This window comes from Dipodomys merriami, unplaced genomic scaffold, assembly GCF_024711535.1.
Source record: "Dipodomys merriami isolate MVZ:Mamm:240054 unplaced genomic scaffold, mDipMer1.0.p SCAF_72, whole genome shotgun sequence".
In the NCBI taxonomy this organism is placed as follows: domain Eukaryota; kingdom Metazoa; phylum Chordata; class Mammalia; order Rodentia; family Heteromyidae; genus Dipodomys; species Dipodomys merriami.
In genome coordinates this window covers 4560610-4582415 of record NW_027206313.1, presented here as the reverse complement: position 1 = coordinate 4582415, position 21806 = coordinate 4560610, and the positions used below count along the sequence as shown (strand labels likewise).

General features: G+C 36.0%; 1 protein-coding gene across 10 annotated transcripts in view; it reads right to left on the bottom strand.

Moving 5' to 3' along the window:
* Positions 1 to 21806, bottom strand: part of LOC138818204 (casein kinase I) — a 90825-nt gene that overhangs the window by 31970 nt on the left and 37049 nt on the right. For all 10 annotated transcript variants that reach the window (XM_070009180.1, XM_070009184.1, XM_070009183.1 and 7 more), the window contains exons 4-6: positions 19546 to 19615; positions 10892 to 11040; positions 8550 to 8784 (exon numbers count right to left, since the gene is read on the bottom strand). In XM_070009180.1, the coding sequence (XP_069865281.1) occupies positions 8550 to 8784; positions 10892 to 11040; positions 19546 to 19615 (454 nt within the window). The remainder of the gene's footprint in view (positions 1 to 8549; positions 8785 to 10891; positions 11041 to 19545; positions 19616 to 21806) is intronic.

Here is a 21806-nt window from a genome sequence, read left to right as displayed (position 1 = left end):
AAGAGCTGAGGGAGAGCACCCAGGCCCAGAGTTCAGGCCCCACGACTGACTCCCCCCCCAAACATTTTTTTTCTTATTTTTTCTTTTTAAGCTTTATAGTTTTGGGTTCTTACATTTACATATATTTTGCACTGTGAAGTAACTTATTTTTGGTTCTAGAGCAGGATAAAAGTTCAGATTCTTTCCAATATAGATATGCAGTATTCTCATACTGTTTCTTGACAAGATTCTTTCCCCTTGCATACCTTGCATTCTCAAAAATAATGCATAGATGTTTTTCAATCTACTATTTCTAGACTTTATATATTTACATACCTATCTATGCTGACACAAATTAAATAAAAAACAAAATAATCATGAAGAAATCAATGGCCAATAAAACAGAAAATCAACAGAAAAATAGTAACAAAAGCTGATTATCTGAAAACTTCCATAAAATCTTTAATCCTCTTAGTATGCTAAAAGAAGCATGTATTACCAATAACAGGAACAATAAAGGGGCTAACAGAACAAATCCTATAGCCATTCAGAGAACAGGCACAGTATATTTTACGAATATTATACCCGTAAATTCAACAACTAGGACATAATACAGAAAAGCTCTGAAAGGTATTAATAATCTAAACACAGTTGCTGAGCACTAGTGGCTCACATTTGTAATCTTAACCACTGATAAGGCTGAGATCTGATGATCATGGTTCTAAAACTGCCCTGGCAAGAAGTGCCAGGAGACTTTTATCTCCAATTAAGCACCAAAAAAGCCAGAAGTGGATCCATCACTCATGTGATAGAACACTAACCTTAAGCCAAAAAAGGTCAGGGACAGTGTCTAGGCCCTAAGTTCAAATCCCAGGACCAGCACCAAAATAAATTAATAAATAAGTAAATGGCTATGTTAATAGCTCCATATCAACTGAAGAAATTTAATTTTAAATTTAGAGCCTTCCCCAAATACAACGGCTAGATGACATCACATGCGAATTACATCAAACAAGAAAAAAATACAAATTCTACATACTCTTAATAACAGTCATTCCCATCTTATTACCTTGTTACAAAAACCAAAGACAATACAACAAGTAGCAGAAGTATAGGAAATATTCCTGATAAAGTAATGAAGTAATATACTGTAACTAAGTAAAGTTAATGCTTAGAATGTAAGGTTAGTTAACTTTCAAAAGCAAATCAATGTAAGTCATATTAACAGAGTTTTTTAAAACATGTAAATCACAGGATCATCTTAGATATAAAAAATATCATAACAGGGCTGGGGAGGTGGCTCAGTGGTAGAGTGCTTGCCTTGCATGCATGAGGCCCTCGGTTTGATTCCTCAGTACCACATAAACAAAAAGAAAAAAGCCGGAAGTGGTGCTGTGGCTCAAGTGGTAGAGCACTAGCCTTGAGCTGAAGAGCTGAGGGATAGCGCCCAGGCCCAGAGTTCAGGCCCCACGACTGACAAAAAAAAAAAAAAAAATCATAACAAAAATCCAACATGCATTCCCATAAGAAAACTCTGTAAATAAGAAATTTAAAACATTATTTCTAACAAAGGACAACTATGGAAGAACTACAACATAACTTTTGAATAGTGAAAGATACCTAGTGATCAAGATTTTAAAAAAGCTCTACTCTTCCCATCCTTCTATTTAATATAGAATTGTACAAACAGTTCTTTCACTACAAAAAAAATGCTGTGAAAACAAACATCATAATGTATGCAAATTGGAGAGTAGAACTATTTTTCTTTGATTTGATACAGAAATTTTAAAGTAATCTACAAAATGTCTATTAAGAACTAGTGAGTTTTAACAATTACAGGGAACAAGATCAATATATAAAATCAACCAGATTTTTATATTAGCAATGAACAATAGGGACATGAATTTTAAAGCCATAATCCTTACAAAAGCATTACACAACAAGAAATATGTAAAGATATGTACACATATGAGATCTACGTTTTATAAAATACACTTTAAAAGACTAAAATATATTTAAAAAAATATACTGAGCTCTACAGTAGGACTCATTATTTAGGAGACAAACTCAGAATAAAAGGCAATTCCTATTGAATTCCATCCAAGGAAAGGGGCCTTTAATTATCACACTGACAACTAAGAATAATCATAAGATAATTTTACCCATATGGCTCTAACAGATGTCTAACAGTATTACTCTCATAACCTACACAGCATTTAAAAATTCAAGCCATAAATATGAAGGCGTAAAATAAACCCACCATTGAAATTCAATCCAAAATATAATTTTCCCACATAATTCTTTTGTTTTTTTTTCACAACTGACACATCTGGAAATAAATCTGGCTATGCAGCAAGTAGCAAAAGTCACAGGAAGGTTTTCTAAAGACTAATACTTCTTTTACGTGAGAAAGATCTCTTAAAGGTTCAAATTCTTTTTAAAAAAAGGTTTTTTTAAATCCATATGAAAGTTATATAATTGAAAATACATGCTTTACATAAAATTTGTTTGTAAAAATGGGTAAGAGGCGATTAGAGAGGAAGGGAAAAATATGAGGGATAGAGGGGGACATGCATACACATGTAAGTAATATAATAAAACCCAGTGTAAAGTTTTTTAACAAGAAAGGAGGATCAGGAGGAAGCTAAGGTAGAGCATCTGATATAATGTCAGTCTCAAAAAGAAACAATACTTACAAATTCATGTAGCATTCTGAAACCAGAATCTTTATTTTAAAAATTAATTAAAACAAAGTATCAAAGATTTAATTAGTGGGGCTCTGGTGGCTCAAACCTGTCATCCCAGCTACTCAGGAGGCTGAGATCTGAGGATCATGGTTCAAAGCCAGCCTGAGCAGGAAAGGCTATGAGACTCTTATCTCCAATAAACCACTAGAATACCAGAAGTGGCGCTGTGGCTACCACAGTAGAGCGCTCACCTTGAGCTGAAGAGCACAGGGACAGTGCCCAAGTCCAGGGTTCAAGCCCAGCAACCAATCTCCACCCCCCCCCCCCACACACACACCAAAAAAAGAATTAACCAGGCTTTAAAAGTAACCATCAAAGAGCCAGGTATACAGGGTTGCACATCTCTAATCCTAGCATGTTACAGAGGCAGTCAGGAGAAACAGACTGAGTTCCAGGCCAGCCTGGACTAACTAGGGGAAGCTTGTTTTAAAAAGTCAAAAAAAAAGAGGGAGGGAGGGATTGCCAAGGAGCTAGAAATAAGAGTTCTGGAAGAGAGCACTTGCCTAATAGGACAACAAAACCAAACAAATATACAAATAAATAAAAGAAGTAATCACAAAAGCTCAAGCAAAACAAGGCTGCTGTGTCAGGTACATGAATATAAGATGACACTAAAAAGTCATAATTCCTCTTTTTTCCTTCTTCTGCCCTCCAGACTCCTCACAGTGCCGTGCCCTCTATTCAAAATACCAGAAAATACTGTATGTTCAAGACATCAAAAACTCATAGCATGTAGTGGACCAAAACTCGTATTACTTTATCTTATTCTCAATGTATTTTAAAATAGAAATTCATGTAATCTGGCAAGTATTTCTCTATTAATACTCCATATCTAAACTAGATAATTTGAAGGGATGGGGGGATTGGGATGAGGGTGGAGAATAACGGAAGGGGTGACATAGATCACAATGTACTAAAAACCAACATGTTAAATTGAAACACCTTTGAACAACTTAAAGATAATAAAATACATTTTAAAATTAAAAATATTGCCCATCTACCCAATCTTCATTAAAATTGAAGAGCTTTAAAAGTAAAGAAAAACTAAACCTTTTATTGTTTGCTGTACTTGCCAAAGAAATTTTTGGCTCCTTCTTGAAAAAGTAAAGAGAGTTAGTGCTATTTCCATAGTTCTGAGGGCTTTCCCAACAAGGACAAACATATCACTCACTTTTGCCATTTCTACAAATAGAATGCTGCTGCATTTACCATTGTTCAGATAAAGAACATTAGGCCATAGGAAGTTGTGACTTCATATCACACAATAAAACAGTGGTGAACCTTTGTTAGCTACAATAAAATAGTCTGTTAACTCCCATGAAATGAAAATCTCTCACAGACACTGTCAAATAAGGTGTGCTGTTTTTAATAAAGGGTACAATCCTGACAATTCTGCATCTAGCCATTCATATTTTAAATCCACCAGCAAAGTTTGCTCCTGAAATACACTCACCAAAAATATTATCTCAAGCACTTCTGTTCACTGCTCAGATGACACATTACTGATGACAAGCTACTGTTTCCAAACTGGGTGGATTTACAGAAGGTTTGGAAATTCATGTGGTAACTTTTAATTGCTCTACTGTTCACCAACACAGCTTGAGATGAACAGGATTCAGTGTGTCTCCTCACTGTAGAAACTTGTGTTAGTATTGTCCAGTTACTGTCTTGGGATGACCTTGAGTTCTTGATTATACCTATGCTTATACAAACCTTGGCAAGTTAACTATAGGGTAGCTGACAGATTTTCACAGCTCCAGAAAGCGTGGGCCCTCATACCCATCCTTCAGAACCTACTTAAAGAATGAGAAGCTGAAAGCCAAGCAGCTTTTGCCAACAGAATAAAATAACTCTGTGAGAACTTGGGTTACTAGAGACTGTATTTTGGAATCAAACTGCCCTATAGAAAAGAATTAGTATCTGATACCAATTATCATGTTAATTCAAATCTGAGTTAAAAAAAATAAAAATCCTGAAGTTCACTTGTGAATTATCTCCAATTTGACTTGGTTGAATGAAGTGATTGGAATTCATCAGCTCTGTCTTTCCTTGCTGTCATAGTGAATTAGCGGATGATGTGAAATGGAGAGGCTGACTGGTCATCACTGAGAATAGGCCACTGCTGGAGGGCCAACTAGGTGTGGAATTTTTTGCATGAGATCCTAAATTCTTTGTTTGCTTTATTATGCTTGTAGATCACGAAGCTGCCCTGGTGTGTGTGTGTGTGTGTGTGTGTGTGTGTGTGTGTGTGTGTGTGTGTGTGTGTGTGTGTGTGTGTGTGTGTGTGTGTGTGTGTGTGTGTGTGTGTGTGTGTGTGTGTGTGTGTGTGTGTGTGTGTGTGTGTGTGTGTGTGTGTGTATCTGTGTGTTCTTGTCACGAAGCTGCCCTGGTGTGTGTGTGTGTGTGTGTGTGTGTGTGTGTGTGTGTGTGTGTGTGTGTCTGTGTGTGTGTGTGTGTGTGTGTGTGTGTCTGTGTGTATCTGTGTGTTCTTGTCATTCCAAAGTTAAACATAAATGGTTCAGACTAACTTATTGTACAAATTCTCTCTGTGTGTATGTGTGTGTGTGTGTGTGTGTGTGTGTCTGTGTCTGTGTCTGTGTGTTCTTGTCATTCCAAAGTTAAACATAAATGGTTCAGACTAACTTATTGTACAAATTCTCCATTTGGAAGACACTGAGACCTGACTAGTGAAAGACATGTTTTCCTGAATTATGATGACCTGCTCCCACGTCTCACATGAAAGGGAAATATGGAAACTCAGGGTCATTATACTAGAGGTCTTGGTCTTTATTTGCTTAACTTTGACTATAATCATGTCATTCAGACATTTTAAGTGGGGGGGGGGTGTATCTGGCTGCTAAACTTAGCAATTTAAATGGAACTTTACACATCTTTCAAAAATTCTCTCCTAAGAAAATTACCTTTACTGTCTCCTTCTTAAGCAATGGCTTTACTGTTTTAATACTACAGTTTTGTCTTTCAAATGACTTGTAGAAACTACCAGTATAAGCTGGGCACCAGTGGCACACACCTGTAACCTTAACTATTCAAGAGGCTAAAGATCCCAGCACCATGGTTCTGAAGTCAGCCCAGCAGGAAATTCTGTGAGACTCCTCTCCAATTTAACCACCAGAAATCCCGAAGTGGAGTTGTGGCTTAAAGTGTTAGAGCATTAACTTTGAGTGAATAAGTTCAGGGATAGTATCTAAGACCTGAGTTCAAACCCTGTGATGGAGAAAAAAAGAAGAAAAAGAAACTACGGGGGGGTAAAACCATATGGATTTCCTAGTCTTTAACTGTTTTTGCTTCAGCAATGTGAGCGTCATCTTGACCTTGTTGCAGTATATAGTAGCTCTTCAAACAGAAGTTTCATTGCTAAGTTTTTGGTATGGGTGGTGCTGGAATATCTGAAATATTTGCTTTCCTACTTCAGAGATGTAAGGTAGTATATCAAATTGAAGGGTTTGATGAAGGAAGCAGTATGTAAGAAAGACTGTATACTACTCAGTTCTAAAGCTCTCTCTAGATAGCACCCAACTATCAGTGCATGTGCCAGTTCCCAGTCACTCTTTGCAGTTGTATCACATTGCTTTTACAAGAATCTCTAAGATCACACCAATTGTGAGTAAGATAATCAAGCAAGAGAGCTAAAGGCTCTGTGTTCAAGTCCCAGTCACAGTGCATATGTGCGCACATACACATATAATTCACTTTGCACAAGAAACAATTGCATAAAACAAAAACAATCTGTAAGAATGCCACAGACCTTTTTCATAATAGTAAAAAAAAAACTATTAACTCAAATATCTGCCCACATTAGAACTTATAAACAATTGTGGCATTGTAGAGTAACAAAGACATCACACTAAGCAGGAAGTCAGATGGATGATCCCAGCCACTTGGCAACTCTGAAGCTCTTTTCTTGCTACCCTGGACTTCTGAAAAGGACTATGTCAATAGTACTAGGAAGAGTTCGAACTGATGACAAGAAACAAACGTAAATAGGAAAAGACTTATAGATACCTTTGGGGGCACATTATTTTGTTGTGCAGATGAAAAGTCAGGTATGTCAGTATAAACTTAAAAGCATTTAATAGAAAAATAGTAATACATGTGTAAACATGCATGTACCTTTATAGGTATATTTCTTTGTTTGTCAATATATACACATACTCATTTCCTAGTTCTGGATTCAGGGCCTCGCTGCAATAACAAACCATTGCAAGAACATACCAGTGGCTAAAACTTGCTTTTTAAATATTAACATTATTCAATAAAAGGACGTATGACTTCTGCTATGTGGCTGGAACAGAGAAACTACAAGATCAATTTGGAAGAACTTGCAATCAGAAAGTAAAAAGTACTCAAACATTAAGAACATGTCACATGGAACCTAATGGAAGAAACAAATGGTGATCAAATCTGAGACCCTTTGAGCATATGCATTGAGCAGTCTCTACAGGCAGAAATCAACAATTAGGGGTAAAAGGAAGCGTGCGTGCTAATGTTAGAACATCAAAATGTGTTAAAAAATGCCAGAAAATCACTAACAGAAAGTTCCTTAATGGAAAAAGTCAGCAACAGACACTACCCTAAACAAATGATCAAAGAAGCTTGGAATTAATTACATCATGCAGCCCTTGACATACTGCAATAAGCATATCCACTTTATGCTGACCATGTACCCCAAAACATGATCAAGAAGAATAAGTGACTGGAACTGAGAAGAAAATAAGACTGTGCTGTTCCTCAAAAATAAGGTCATGAACTATAAAGAAACACTGAAGGCCGGGTGCTAGTGGCTCACACCTATGATCCTAGCTACTCAGGAGGCTGAGATCTGAGGATCAGGGTTCAAAGCCAGCCTGGACAGGAAAGTCCATGAGACTCTTATCTCTAATAAACCACTCAGAAAAACTGGAAGTGGCCTTGTGGCTCAAGTGGTAGAGCACTAGCCTTGAACTGAAGAGCTGAGGGACAGTGCCCAGGCCCAGAGTTCAGGCCCCACAAGTGACAAAAAAAAAAAGAAACACTGAGTAACTTTTCCAGGTGAAAAAAAGACTAATGCTATACAATAAGCAAATATATGTGATCCTTAGAACCTGGCCCAAGCTATAAAAAGTCTGTGAGGATGGCATTATTTTACATTTTTACAAATAAGGAACTCTCTGTATAATAATAATAATAATAATAATAATAATAATAAAAGTTTAGCCAGGCACAGTGGCTCATGCCTATAATCCTAGCTACTCAGGTGGCTGAGATCTGAAGACCACAGTTCAAAGACAGCCCAGGCAGGAAAGTAGTTCATGAGACTCTTATCTCCAATAACCACCAGAAAACTGGAAGTGGTGCTACAGCTCAAGTGGTAAAGCTCTAGCCTTGAGCAGAAGAGCTGTGGTACAGTGCTCAGGTCCAGAGTTCAAGCCCCACGACCAACAAAGAAAAAAGAAAAAAGTTTATATAGTTTGCCCACTGAAGTCTTACAGCAAGGATACACTTAAGCTAGAAGCCAGTTCTGCCTTTGCCTCACATCCGCTTAATAGAAATCATCAAGTGTAGCCCTCTAACTGTATCAAGATGAATACGCCAAAGTTATTACTGGAAGAAAAAAAGATACAGTGAACAGAAGGACAGCAGTCACTTATTTATAGTTTAGTAATATAGTATTAATATAAATGGAAGTAACCTCTAGATATGTGAAAACTAAAACCATTGTACAAGCTATTGTAGTCTACAAAAAATGAACCACAATTCCAAATATAAACTCACATTGGCAGCATGCTCAATGCCAACCTCCACACTTACAAAACATACACATACCTTTTCCTAAATGTGTGTTTATACTCATGTATCTAGCTGTTCCTGTAAGGCTCTTGTGTTCTCTGTAGGGTATATGTTTCTTCGTCTCAGGATCGATATATTCCTTTGCCAAACCAAAATCTATAATGTGAATAACTTGCTGGGTTTTGTTTCCTGGTCGTCCTATTAAGAAGTTCTCAGGTTTTACATCTCTGTAGATCAGGTTCTTTGAATGAACATATTCCATACGAGAAATCTTGGTTTAAGAGAAACAACAGAAATTTTATTTTAGATTCGACTAGCAAAAGAAATCACAATAAAGGCAAGGCAAAATTTCCACAATGAATATAAAAAAGAAAAAAAATCAGAAACTGTTTCAACCCTCCATACTAGTCTATAGCTCCTCGTGTGTGTGTGTGTGTGTGTGTGTGTGTGTGTGTGTGTGTGTGTGTGTGTGTGTGTGTGTGTGTGTGTGTGTGTGTGTGTGTGTGTGTGTGTGTGTGTGTGTGTGTGTGTGTGTGTGTGTGTGTGTGTGTGTGTGTGTGTGTGTGTGTGTGTGTGTGTGTGTGTGTGTATCTAATTCCCACCTAAACTATGTCTTTACATATAATTTCATGAAGTTATGGTACATGGTTTAATATGATCAACATTTTCAAAGGATGGTAGCTCATGAAGTCAAAAACCTTTGAAGTAAAACATAAATGGATATACTCATAAAGTTTCATACTACTTTAGATCAGTAGTCAAACAACTTAGATCAGTAGTCAATTTAAGAGTTTAAGATGTTAAGATGTTAAAAATGACTAACACCATCCTGCAGTATTTATTTTCTGTTATTTAACTTAATTTTTTCCTAGGTATTGAACACTTAAAAATAGGATCTTAAAATTGGAAAGTTTTGGCATCTAACTCTAATAATAGTGGAGACCTGTATTAATCACTTACAAATTCTCAAATAGTGTTCATCGTCCAAGTATCATAAAATAGAGTATTAAAAATCAGAACACAGTCGAGCCGTGGTAGCTACTATCTGTAAATCCTACTAGTTACTCAGGAGGGTGAGATCTGAGGTTCATGGTTCAAAGTCAGCCTGGGTAGCAAATCCATGAGACTTTTACCTCTAATTAACTATCAAAAGGCAGAATTAGAGTTGTGGCTAAAGTGATAGACGTGCTAGCCTTGAGCAAAAAAGTTCAAGGATGTGTCAAAGCCCTGAGTTCAAGCCCCAGGAGTGACACAAAAACAATCAAATAAACAAATAAACAAAAATTAGAAAGCTGCTTCAACTACTTGCAATAATGATTAATAATACAATATAAACACAAAGTTATATAAGTCACTATGATTTCCTTATTAACAAACTTTAGGTTACATATAATATTCAATAACCTATGCTTTAACCAATTATATAAGCATTTTCCAAGTTATGAAACATTCTTTTAATACATATGTTTAATAGCTGCATATTATTTTAGGCTAGTGATAATTTAACCAACCTATCCTGTTAATCTCCACATTTGCATTCTTTGTCCCTTTTTTAAAATTATATCTGTCCTTGTACAAAATACTTTAAGTACATCTGAATACTTTCATAAGATGAATAGAAGTATAATTAATGGTTTGATGAATAAAATCAATTTTAAGACTTCTACAGCATAGTCATATTGGCATTCATGTCAAACCTCTCCTAAAACTATTCTCTAAGCTAGGCTTGGTTATGTTTACCTATAATTCCAGCACTTAAACTATAGTAGAACTAAGAGTTCAAGGCTAACCTTGGCTACCTAGCAAGGTCCTGGCTAGCAAGACATAGTAAGACACAGTCTCAAAAAAAAGTAAATAAATAAAGCCTCTAAGTTGTTTTCTCATAGATCCCCTGGAATTTAATGATTTTAAGATTTGTTGTTTCTATTTTGTAAAAATTGAGCTACATAGCTTGGGGGTGAGGACTGGGGGAGGGGGGGAATGTGGGAAAATGATGGAGGTGGTGACATTGGTCAAGATGCAATGTACTCACAAACTGATTTATAGAATTGTATCCTCTTTATACAACTACGTAAACAAAAAGGATTATGTTTCTGAGGGTTCTCTTTTAAAGAAAAGAGTCATAGAAAAAAACAAAGTGAACAGTCTTTAGAAACATTCAGTTCTTCAAGCAGTTATGATACTAATTTTCATATAAATAAAATATATTTGACACATTATTTAAGTTATATGTATCTTATGATGCATATATAAACATCAGAAACATTTGTATCAGGCAGGTCAAAAGCTCTGCAGGATGTCATAAAACTTTAATAGAGCTATTAACTTCAACTTGTGACCAATGAACCATGTATCACAGAACACTTCGCTTTACTCACCAGTTGTATAGCTATCATGAGAACTGTTTTAAGAGAAAACGTTCTGTCACACAAGTCGAACAAGTCTTCCAAACTGGGTCCCAGCAGCTCCAGCACCATAGCATTGTATTTACCACAAGGGCCAAAGTAGTAAACTTGAGGTATACCATCTAGGAGAAAAGAAAAGATCATTTAACAATTTCATCTTAAATATTTTCTCTATAGAAAATAGCAACTATGTTTTAGCTTTAAAATTTCAAGAACTGTAGCAGTATTGTTATTTTCTTCCAGACATGCAATACGCCTTCCATGAGCAAACCTTGCCATTCCTCCACTTTCTCCCTGGTGTTCACACTGCAGCTTGGTTAAACACCTCTACTGTAGCTGCATTACTGAATGACAATGTAAAGAGTATTTTACTGTCTCTCTACCACCTTATATGCTGGACTTCTAGTTTTATTGTTTATTTTTCCATGGTCTAGAGAAATACTTAGCACATAGAAAAAATTCATTTTTATTGAACAAACAGCTGTTTTAATAACTCTGTGGTAGGCATGCTACTAAAGCTATCTTTAAGAATCCTCTATAGAGCTGGGAAGGTGGCTCAGTGGTAGAGTGCTTGCCTTGCATGCATGAGGCCCTGGGCTCAGCACCACATAAGCAGAAAAAGCCAGAAGTGGCACTGTGGCTCAAGAGCGCTAGCCTTGAGCTGAAGAGCTGAGGGACAGCACCCAAGCCCAGAGTTTAGGCCCCATGACTGACCAAAAAAAGAATCCCCTATAAAATCCCCTTCCCTTAAATATGGGCAAAATTCCTGGGATCTTACTCTTTGGCTACCTATATATGTATATATATGTGTGTGTATGTTTCTATGCATATATACATAGACACACACAAGCATCTACTTACACACGTTTCTCCCTGTCTATACATACATATATATATATATATATACTATTTATTTATACACATATACATGTGTTTGTGTGTGTGTGTGTGTGTGTGTGTGTGTATGTGTGTGTAATTAAGGCCCCTATCAGTAAGTCAATCAAAAGAGTGAGTGCTTTGGTGAATCTAACCTACTCAGACCCTTTGTAAAAAGAGGCTCTACATTTTCAAGGGTAGCTCAATAGTAGAGCACTTGCCTAGCAAATGCAAAGCCTTCCTGAGTTCAAACCTTAGTGCTGAAGAAAAAAAACACTACAAATCACATACTAGAAGCAACAAATGTGCTTTCCTATAGAGCCTTAAGCAAACCATCACGCTGTGAAGACTTGATGTGCCAGGATAGAAGCTTCTAGGAACTGTAGGCCTCGATCCTGTAACCATAAGTCACTGAATGCTAGCAAGACCAGTGAGCATGAAGATAGTCCAGGGAGACCCCAGGCTCGTGCCTTGGCTTTGGCCTGGGGAGACACTCAATAGGGGACCTTGCTAGACCATTTCTGGACTCCAGAGGCAGGGAAACTGTGAACTAATATGGCTTCTTCTTTTAAGATACTATATTAGTATAATTTCATTATGCACCCATACAAGTAAGACAAACCTCAAATATATCTGAGGTCATCTGTACTTGGCTTCCAATAAACTAACATATAAAAGATTACCTACCATATCTACATACTGCTTATGAAGAATTAAGTTACTCCATTAAAAATACCTGTTTTATTTCTGGTTGATTTTTTTCCAGTAACTGTGGAAGAGAAGTAAGGTGTGGTGATACACACCTATAATCCTAGCATTAGGAAGGCTGAGGCAAGTAAATCTCAGATTTCAGGCCAAGTAGAATCAGTTAATTCTATCGAAATGAATTTCAGGAATTGGAAATGTAGTTTATTTGCGTGTTTGTTCTTTCCCCTGCTGTTGATGGTGAGGATAGCATTGTCTGTTTTTGCTTTTTTGTATATTTTGTTTGTTTCTTGGGTTTTTTTGTCTTGTCCTTTATCTATCTTTGAGAGGAAGGAGAGCTACAGAAACGGAGAAACAAAGGGCAAACAAATGCAGCAGTGGTACTCAGTAGACACTGCTGAAAATGAACTACACAACATGTAGGAAGGGGTGGGAAGGAAAAACAGAGAGAGAGAAGGAAGGAGTAACAGTGCCCAAAAAGAACTCATTACTGGCTTATGAAATGGTAGCACCTCTCTGTGCACATCACTTAATTTTAAAAAACAATTTAAGTGTGGCAGGGAATCCTTTATTTATTTTTTTGCCGGTTCTTGAGTTTGAACTCAGAGCCTGGGCACTGTCCCTGAGCATCTCTGTGCTCAAGATTAGCACTCTACCACTTGAGCCATAGCGTCACTTCCGGCTTTTTCTGTTTATATGGTACTGAGGAATAGAACCCAGGGCGTCAGGCATGCTAGGCAAGCGCTCTACCACTAAGCCACATTCCCAGCCCAGGGAATCCTTTTAAACTATGATTTTTATAATCTTTAAATAGTTGTACAAAGGAGTTGCCACTAGTTTATGAATACAATACATTTCAATCAACGTCACCTCTTTCAACCTTCTCTCCTATCCCTCCCAATCCCACTGTTTCCCTCAGCTCTCTTTCTTTTGCAGGATTTGCTCTGAATTTTATGACTACATTCTCCCCTTCTTCATCTGCTCCCTTTGAGCCCGCCCCTTTTCAAGTACCTGTTTCCTGGTGTTTATTTTGTGGGACTGTGAGTCCTTTTAAGGAATTACACCTTTTGAGTTGTCCCCCAAATCTACATTATTTCAGCTAATACACTGGGAATCTTTCCAAAATAAATCTTACCGTTCTTTCTAATAAAGAATTTTAGAAATTTCTTGCTGGTTGTTGATTGAAGACGATTAAAAAACACTGAACTGTATGCCTAGTGTGACCCCCAATATTCACCAGTTTAGCTGTGTGACTAGTTGCCATTCATTCAACCTTGTGAGTATTGGATATGTCCAATAATTGTTACATGTGAATATTAGTGAGAGAGCAAATCATGGTAGCAGGGGGAGAGGGCAGGAAAGGTAGTATAAAAATGACAGGGGAAAAGAAACAAGTTCAAGCTGCATATACGAGCCTCTCTTTAGAAGCAAGATTCTGATATATATTTATTTATTTATTTATATACATGTCTCTCATATATATGTCAAGGTTGACTACAAACACACAAACACACACATATACACACTCAGCATACCTGTGTGCCCCATTTTCCCTTAACACTAGAAATCACTACCTTGGTGTAAGCCATGCCTGCAGTGCCACTGTTATCAAACACATCCTGGCCACAATTAAGCTTCTTTTTTTGGGGGGGGGGGGGTGGTCCAGTCGTGGGGCCTGAACTCTGGGCCTGGGCGCTGTTCCTCAGCTCTTCAGCTCAAGGCTAGCACTCTACCACTTGAGCCACAGTGCCACTTCCGGCTTTTTTCTTTTTGCTTATGTGGTGCTGAGAAATCGAACCCAGGGCCTCAGGCATTCAAGGCAAGTGCTCTACCACTGAGCCACCTTCCCAGCCCCATACAATTAAGCTTCTTAAACAGCTCTGGGCCACCAGGATTTTCAACAGCTCGCAGATACTATGAGTTTCTTAAACTGCTATTCCTTTTCCTCAATACTGCTGAAAGTTATTTATTGTTATGTTCTTAATTTAACAACTTCCAAACTCTTAATAACTCATTTCCATTCTTTAAGTAGTTGGCTCTGATCTGTAGGGTACAAGAAAACTAGATCATCAAAGCTTATAAAAACTATGTATCAGATGTAAAAATAAACAGGTTTTGAAGTTCTTTAATAAGAGGATTGTCAAAGGACTTCTGTACTTCCTGTGACTCATTACCTACATTCCAAATAAAGCTGTGGAGAAATTAGCTCTAAATAAAATAGCAATAAATTTTAGTTTACTTAATGACTGGATTTTTTCCAAAAGTTTCTAAAATGAAAAACTACTTAAGAAATCTCATTGTAAGCATACGTATGTGTATGTTGTGTGTTTGAATGTTTTGTTGATTATTCTGTGTTTTTCTTGTGTGTTTTGGATTCTAAGGTAAACCATTAGGATATTTTTTTAAATATGGCTACTAACTCTACATTAACAGAAATTATATCATGATCCATTTCATAATTCTGTTCTAGACACTATGGACATGTAATATCACAGTAGTCTGGATGTTAAAGGTATTTGAGAATCTGGTTATTTATACCAAAAGAGCCAATAAAGCCATTTTTTGCAAAATATGTAAAACACTATCACTTTTCTTGCCTTGTCTTAATAGTGAAAGTAAAGTTCATCCAGAGACTCTGAAGGTTTATAATGGGAGTTGTTGCTACACAATAAATGTTAAACATTAAGTGCTGACATGACAGTAGGTGTAAAGTTACAGACTTACAAATAGTAGCAGTCAACAAGTTAAGCCCAAATAAAAGAAATCAAGTCATTCCAGTGGAGGGAAAAATAGTCCCAGAAAGGACTTGTCTGAGGCACAAACTTACAAATCTTTCTTAAAATGTGCTACATTATATTTTTTAACAAATTCATTATCTTTAAGTTGTGAAGGAATACCAATTAAACATGTGTTTAATACATCTATGAAATTAATGAGTTAAATTTTGAATTATGAATGAAATTATGAACTGATGAAACTAATTCAAGTAAAGTTTCTTTTTTTTTTTTTTTTTTTTTTGTTTGTTTTTTTTTTGGTCCAGTCGTGGGGCCTGAACTCTGGGCCTGGGCGCTGTCCCTTAGCTCTTCAGCTCAAGGCTAGCGCTCTGCCACTTGAGCCACAGCGCCACTTCCGGCTTTTTTCTTTTTGCTTATGTGGTGCTGAGGAATCGAACCCAGGGCCTTGAGCATGCAAGGCAAGCGCTCTACCACTGAGCCACCTTCCCAGCCCAAGTTTCTTATATATATATAAAATATTGGGTTAATGCCATGAGCCTATCTTTCTTTGGATACTGATGGTTGTGGACAGCAGAATTTTACAGTCAGAAAGTCTTATAGAACACTTCATTTTTCACTATTTCCATGAACTGCGAAAGTCTCATCAATGATTTTTCCCTCCTACCTCTATCTCGCTAAAATCAGATATTAAACATATGCCCAATCACAAGAAAGTAATTATAAAACTAAGAGGTACAAAATTTTTAAGTTTTATTATTTATTCAGAAATGAAATAAACTCAAGTTAATGTAACTGATATGCCTGCATATGAATGCATCATGTTTTAAAACTTAAAATGGCAGAAGTGTGAGAAATGTGGAGATTTTACATCATAACTTCATATCTAATGAAAGACAGGTTTATTTTTCTATTTAAGAATTAATCATTTCCTACTGCAGTGCAGAGCTCATGTGCCAAGCAAACATAAGGCCCCATGTACATATATACATTCATACACATGTACACATGTCCAGAAATGAATTTTCCACATCAAATGGTAGGTCTTTGTTTAGCTTTTAGTGAAACTACCATCAGTTTTCCATGGTGTCTGCACTATTTTACAAATCCACCAGCAAGTTTAGGGTTCAAATCTCCCCACATCCACACTAACACTTGTTATTTTCTATTTTTCAATTTGTTATATAAACAGCGATATCAATGACATATTTTTAAAACTATGAACAAGATGTTATTTAAATGAAGCTTAATATACTATACAAGAATTAAGTTTAAATTACTTGAAATGACTCATCTATGCTTAAGAAAATCTAAAAATATAACCATTTCTTGACTCAATTCCAAAATGAAAGTGTTCCAAAGATACTACTTCTCCCCAAAACAATGGAGTACTCTAGTTTTTAATAGAAGTCTCACATGGATATTCAAAAGTGTTTTTAATACACAGTTTACTTGTAAAAAGAAGACAAAAATATAAAAATTCATGATTCATAAAATACACAACAAAAAGACCACATTTGTTAAGACTTTCAGAGTCATTGTGATGAGCTTCAGGCAAAGTCCTTCATGTTCTAATCCATATAAATGATACTGTAACTCAGGAGAGGAGGGAAGCATCTTACATATTTAAATACTGCTCTGTAAATATGGGAGCATCTGCACTGTCTCTCAAGTGCTAAAAGATGTGCAGCTATGTTTCACTTTCATATCAGTATCTCTAATATAATTTTTATTTTTTTTTATTTTTTTTCCGGTCATGGGGCCTGAACTCTAGGCCTCGGCGCTGTCCCTCAGCTCTTCAGCTCAAGGCTAGCGCTCTACCACTTGAGCCACAGCGCCACGTCCGGCTTTTTTCTTTTTGCTTATGTGGTGCTGAGGAATCAAACCCAGGGCCCCATGGATGCAAGGCAAGCACTCTACCACTGAGCCACCTTCCCAGCCCTCTAATATAATTTTTAAAATTAAAGCTTTTAAAAAGTTAAAATGGTAAAAGTGTGCTTTTGTAATTCAATATAATGACTTATTAAAGCCTAAAACAATAACTACATCCATTCTTTAGTAGAGAGAGCTGTTGTATTTAACTTCTCTGCATTCTATCTCCCCTGCTCTCCTTCTAACACCTCTTTCACAGCAGACAACCAAGCCCTGCTCTGGATGCTCAGTCCCTGTGATTCTGGCTCCTCCTGGGATGCTCAAATGACCTAGCTTTGGGAAATCAAATTCACTGTGATTAAATCAAAGGAAAGCAAAGGGCCAAATAGGAAACAGAAAAGTTCAGTCTTATTTTGCTGATCAATTCTTAAAAGAAATATTACTAGCCTAGACTAAAAATGATGAATTATTTACTATCAAGGACTAACCAGAGAATGACCTACATACACATACCAAGTGAAGCAGAACACAGAGACTCAAGACATTGAGGAAAACATCTGAAACCCTCGATACAGGAATATCCTATATTTCAGGTTGCTTTCTTTAATTTTTAGTAGATGAATCAACTCCTTTTCTTTCCTACATAGCTTACTTGTTAAACATAAATGGTTTGGTTTCACATACAATTAATTTTATCTCCATAACTTAAAAAAAAGTTATCAATGATAATTTCTGTAACACAGAGGCCTCGCTAATATTTGAATCTGGATTGTCTCCCAAAGGTCCACTGTTATGGTCCCCGGCTTATTGCACTGCTAAAAGATAACAGAGCCTTTATGGTTATGAGCTGGGACAAATAATTATGCCATTGAGAATGTGCCTTTGAAGTGGATACTGGAATCCTGTCTCTTTGTTTCCCAGATGCTATGAGGTGAACAGATTTCCCCCACTACTCACAATATATTTTTGCCATAATATAGTGCTTCACCATAGACCCAACACAATGCAATTGGCAGTTACAGATAGAAATCTACAAAATCATGAGCCAAGGAAATCTCCCTTAAAAAATGATTATCTCAATACCTTGCCACAGCCAAGTCAATGAACACAAGTGTTTATATCAGATTTAAATATGTATTCTAAGCTTATAGGGATAAATGAATTAATATGAAATTGCAAATTTATTATCACCACAATGATGATTCATTTGTTTAGTATGTTCCTAGGGAAAAATGTAGAATCTCTACTAAATGAAACTAGAACATATATATGCTTACAAAAAGATACATGAATAGATGGATGGAGGTACAGCCCAAGTAGAATATAAGCCTACCAAGCTTAAGGCCATGAGTCTAAACCCTAGTACTACTAAAAAAAGATATAGGAATAAATTCCAATTTATTAAATCTGTATACACAAACTTTGTGCCTTATCTATATATGGGAAACTATACAAGTAAAATTAGTTTAAAAAGTACTCAAAAGTAGAGTATGTGAAGCTTTAATATGGGAGGTATAAAATTCAACAAAAATTTTTTCCATCAACTGTTTTCCAATGGTTTAAAATATCCATTCTCATTTAAATTTAGAGTTATATAAAATATATACCTGTATTAGTTTCCTAGGGATCTCCACTCAAGTTACTAAAAATATGGTGGCTTAAAACACTTTTTTTTTTCCTTTCACAGCCTGGAGGCCAGAAGGCTGAAATCAAGTTTCAGTAAACTGAAATCAAGGTAGTATTTAATAAGTAAGGCCACAAACCTTTTATTAGCAATAGGAGGAAAACCTGGAGACTTCTTCCTGGACCAATAAAATCATGAAAGCATTTCTTGGCTTACTGATACAATGCTGTTCCATTCTAGTCTCTGCCTCATGGTCACAACGCCTTCTTCTTTCCTATGAATGGCACATGACCCTCTGCCTCTTTCCTATACGGATATCTGTGATTGCATTTGGGTCTCCCCAGAAAGAATACTCTTGTCATCACATTGTCATCACAAACATTTACCACACGGTAACATTAACAAGTTCCAAAGAGTAGCATGTGATTATCTTCTATATGACTATTAGTCAAATCACCACAATTGGAAAGCTATAATATTCCTTAAAAAATTAAGAATATAGAAGTTATATGCATCTTACATTCTTAAGCATTTTTCCATAATATTCTCTACTAATATTAGCACCACCATAAAAAGCTCCAAATTTGTTATAGTTTAAGACTACAGTAAGAGGGCTTAGGGGTGTAACACTGGCTTGAGGCCAAGAGTTCAAACCCAGTAACACAAAAAACCCTTTTTAAAAAAGACATGGTAAGACAAGTTCTCATAAGCACAGTGACAAGAAACCACTCAATCAATTTTAAAAATTATTCCTTGAAACCAAAGATTATTGCCATGACAATTTATTTAATTCAAACTTTAAGAATAGAAAGCTTTACCTCCAGATCCTAACTGTTTGTAGAATCTGTATTCCAAATGCAGCTGTGGTGCTCTGGATTTCATGGGCTCCTAGTCAAACAACAAAAAAGCAAAAGCATTTAAGTTACTAAAAATCACTAGGCCCCAATTCCAAATGTTACAAATTTTAGTATCTGCTCTTATATAATATTCAATTAGGCATCTTTGTCTTCCTAAGAGTAGATCCATGTACAAAACAAACTTGCGCTAAAATGGGGTAATACAAGAAATGTAAGAAAGAACAAATAGACAAGATAACAAAGTAACCAACGGAATTCTTAAAAATAATAAGAACTACAATAGCTAAATTAAAAATTCAGATTCATAGCTGACCAATCCAACAAAGGAGACACTGGAAAGTGAAAGGTAAACACAAAATTAGAATAGAATGCTAAAGGAAAGAAAAAAACAGAAAACACATTTGTCAGGAGGGGAGGAGAAAAAAGAATGAACACAGGTGATATATGAAGAAATAATTACTATAATAACTCAAGAACTGAGGATAATAAACCACAAAGACAGGAAAAATAGAAACTCCAAATGGAATAACTAAAAAAAGCAATTACACCAAGACACATCTTAATGATATTACAATCAATGAGACAAGAAATAATTAAATCCTCATTGGAAACTTAAATATTAAAATTATAATTAAAATAATCAGCATAGTTCTTGAGAGACAAGCTAGTTAAGAGCACAGTATTTAAGAACATACATTAAACCAGATTATGCTGAGTTTGAATTCTCAATCTTCTACTTAGTAGTTGTGAGACTTTGGGCAAGTTATTTAACCTTTGTATACTTTTCTGTTCCCTCATCTTAGTAAGTTGAAACTTTATCTTCCTCATAATTCCATAATCCCTGTGATTCTTATTAACTATCTACAAGTGCATAGCCTTGATATAAAAAAACTGTCCACTTATATAATCATGTGAAACTAAACATTTATCTCTCGGAAAAAAAATGATGAAACTAGATCTAAGTTTAGTCATCCAAAGTTGATTCCAGTATGTCACTAGCAATAAAATTTTATTATTATACCACCATATGACAAAAGTCACCTTGCCACAGATGGTTATTTTTATTACCAATAAAGGAGTGGTTATTATGTAAGTGCAAACAACAAAATGTGAAGGTAATAACCAAGGCCAGATTAATAAATTACCTGGAAACAAACTATCAATCTGAAACAGAGTAACATCAGAGCAATGTAAAAACTTTAATCAAGTAACAGAGTTGAGAGTAGTCACTGTAAGTTTCTCTTTCAATATCATACATTATTTAATGCTTTTATTTTTCACAAGTGCCACAATCAGATATGTTTGAAAATACATTCACAATATTTTCAAAGTATTACTTTTATGGCCAGTTCTGAACAAAATTATATATTATTTGTTGCAGTAAGATGAAATAGATAAAACTAAAAAAAAACCTTTAAAAATGCAAAATAGCAAACGAAGTACCAAAATGCAGAAAATATTGTATTGTTCCAATATAATTTTGGATGAATTTGAGGAGACTATGACTATCTATCATAAGTCAACTCCAAATACTAATGAAGACATAGATCTAAAAATATTGTTACTCCAATATAATTTCTACATGTAATGCTGATCATTGTAGTTTTTTTTAAAAGATTAGAGCAAAGTAAGAATGTCTAAAAAATGCAGGAAGAAAAATATAATTAAAAGGAAAAATAATAAACAATAAATAATAATTACCAAGCGGAGAGGCCAATGATAATGATACAGCTAAAAAAAAAAAAATCTAGCTAAAAACCTAGCTAGGCACAATGGCACAAGCCTGTAACCCTGGCTACTTGAGAGGCAGAGATCAGGAAGATGGGAGTTTGAGATGGTAAAAGGTTGTGAGAATCCATCTCAATCAATGACTTAGACCCTAAGGCACGCACCTATTATCCTAAGCTATAGAGGAAGCACAATGACAGACATAGTGGTCTTTGTCAAAAGATCACCCAAGCAGGAGGACTGCGGCCCAAGCCGGCCCTGGCAAAACTCAAAATCCTACTTCAAAATAACCAAGGAAGCTGGATGCTGGTGGCTCATGCCTGTAATCCTAGCTACCCAGGAGGCTGAGATGTGTGAGGACTGCAGTTCAAAGCCAGCCCAGGCAGGAAAGTCTGTGAGACTTAACCATCAGAAAACCGGAAATGGAGCTGTGGCTCAAAGTGGTAGAATGCTACCTTTGAGCAGAAAAGCTCAGGGACAGAGCCCTAGCCCTG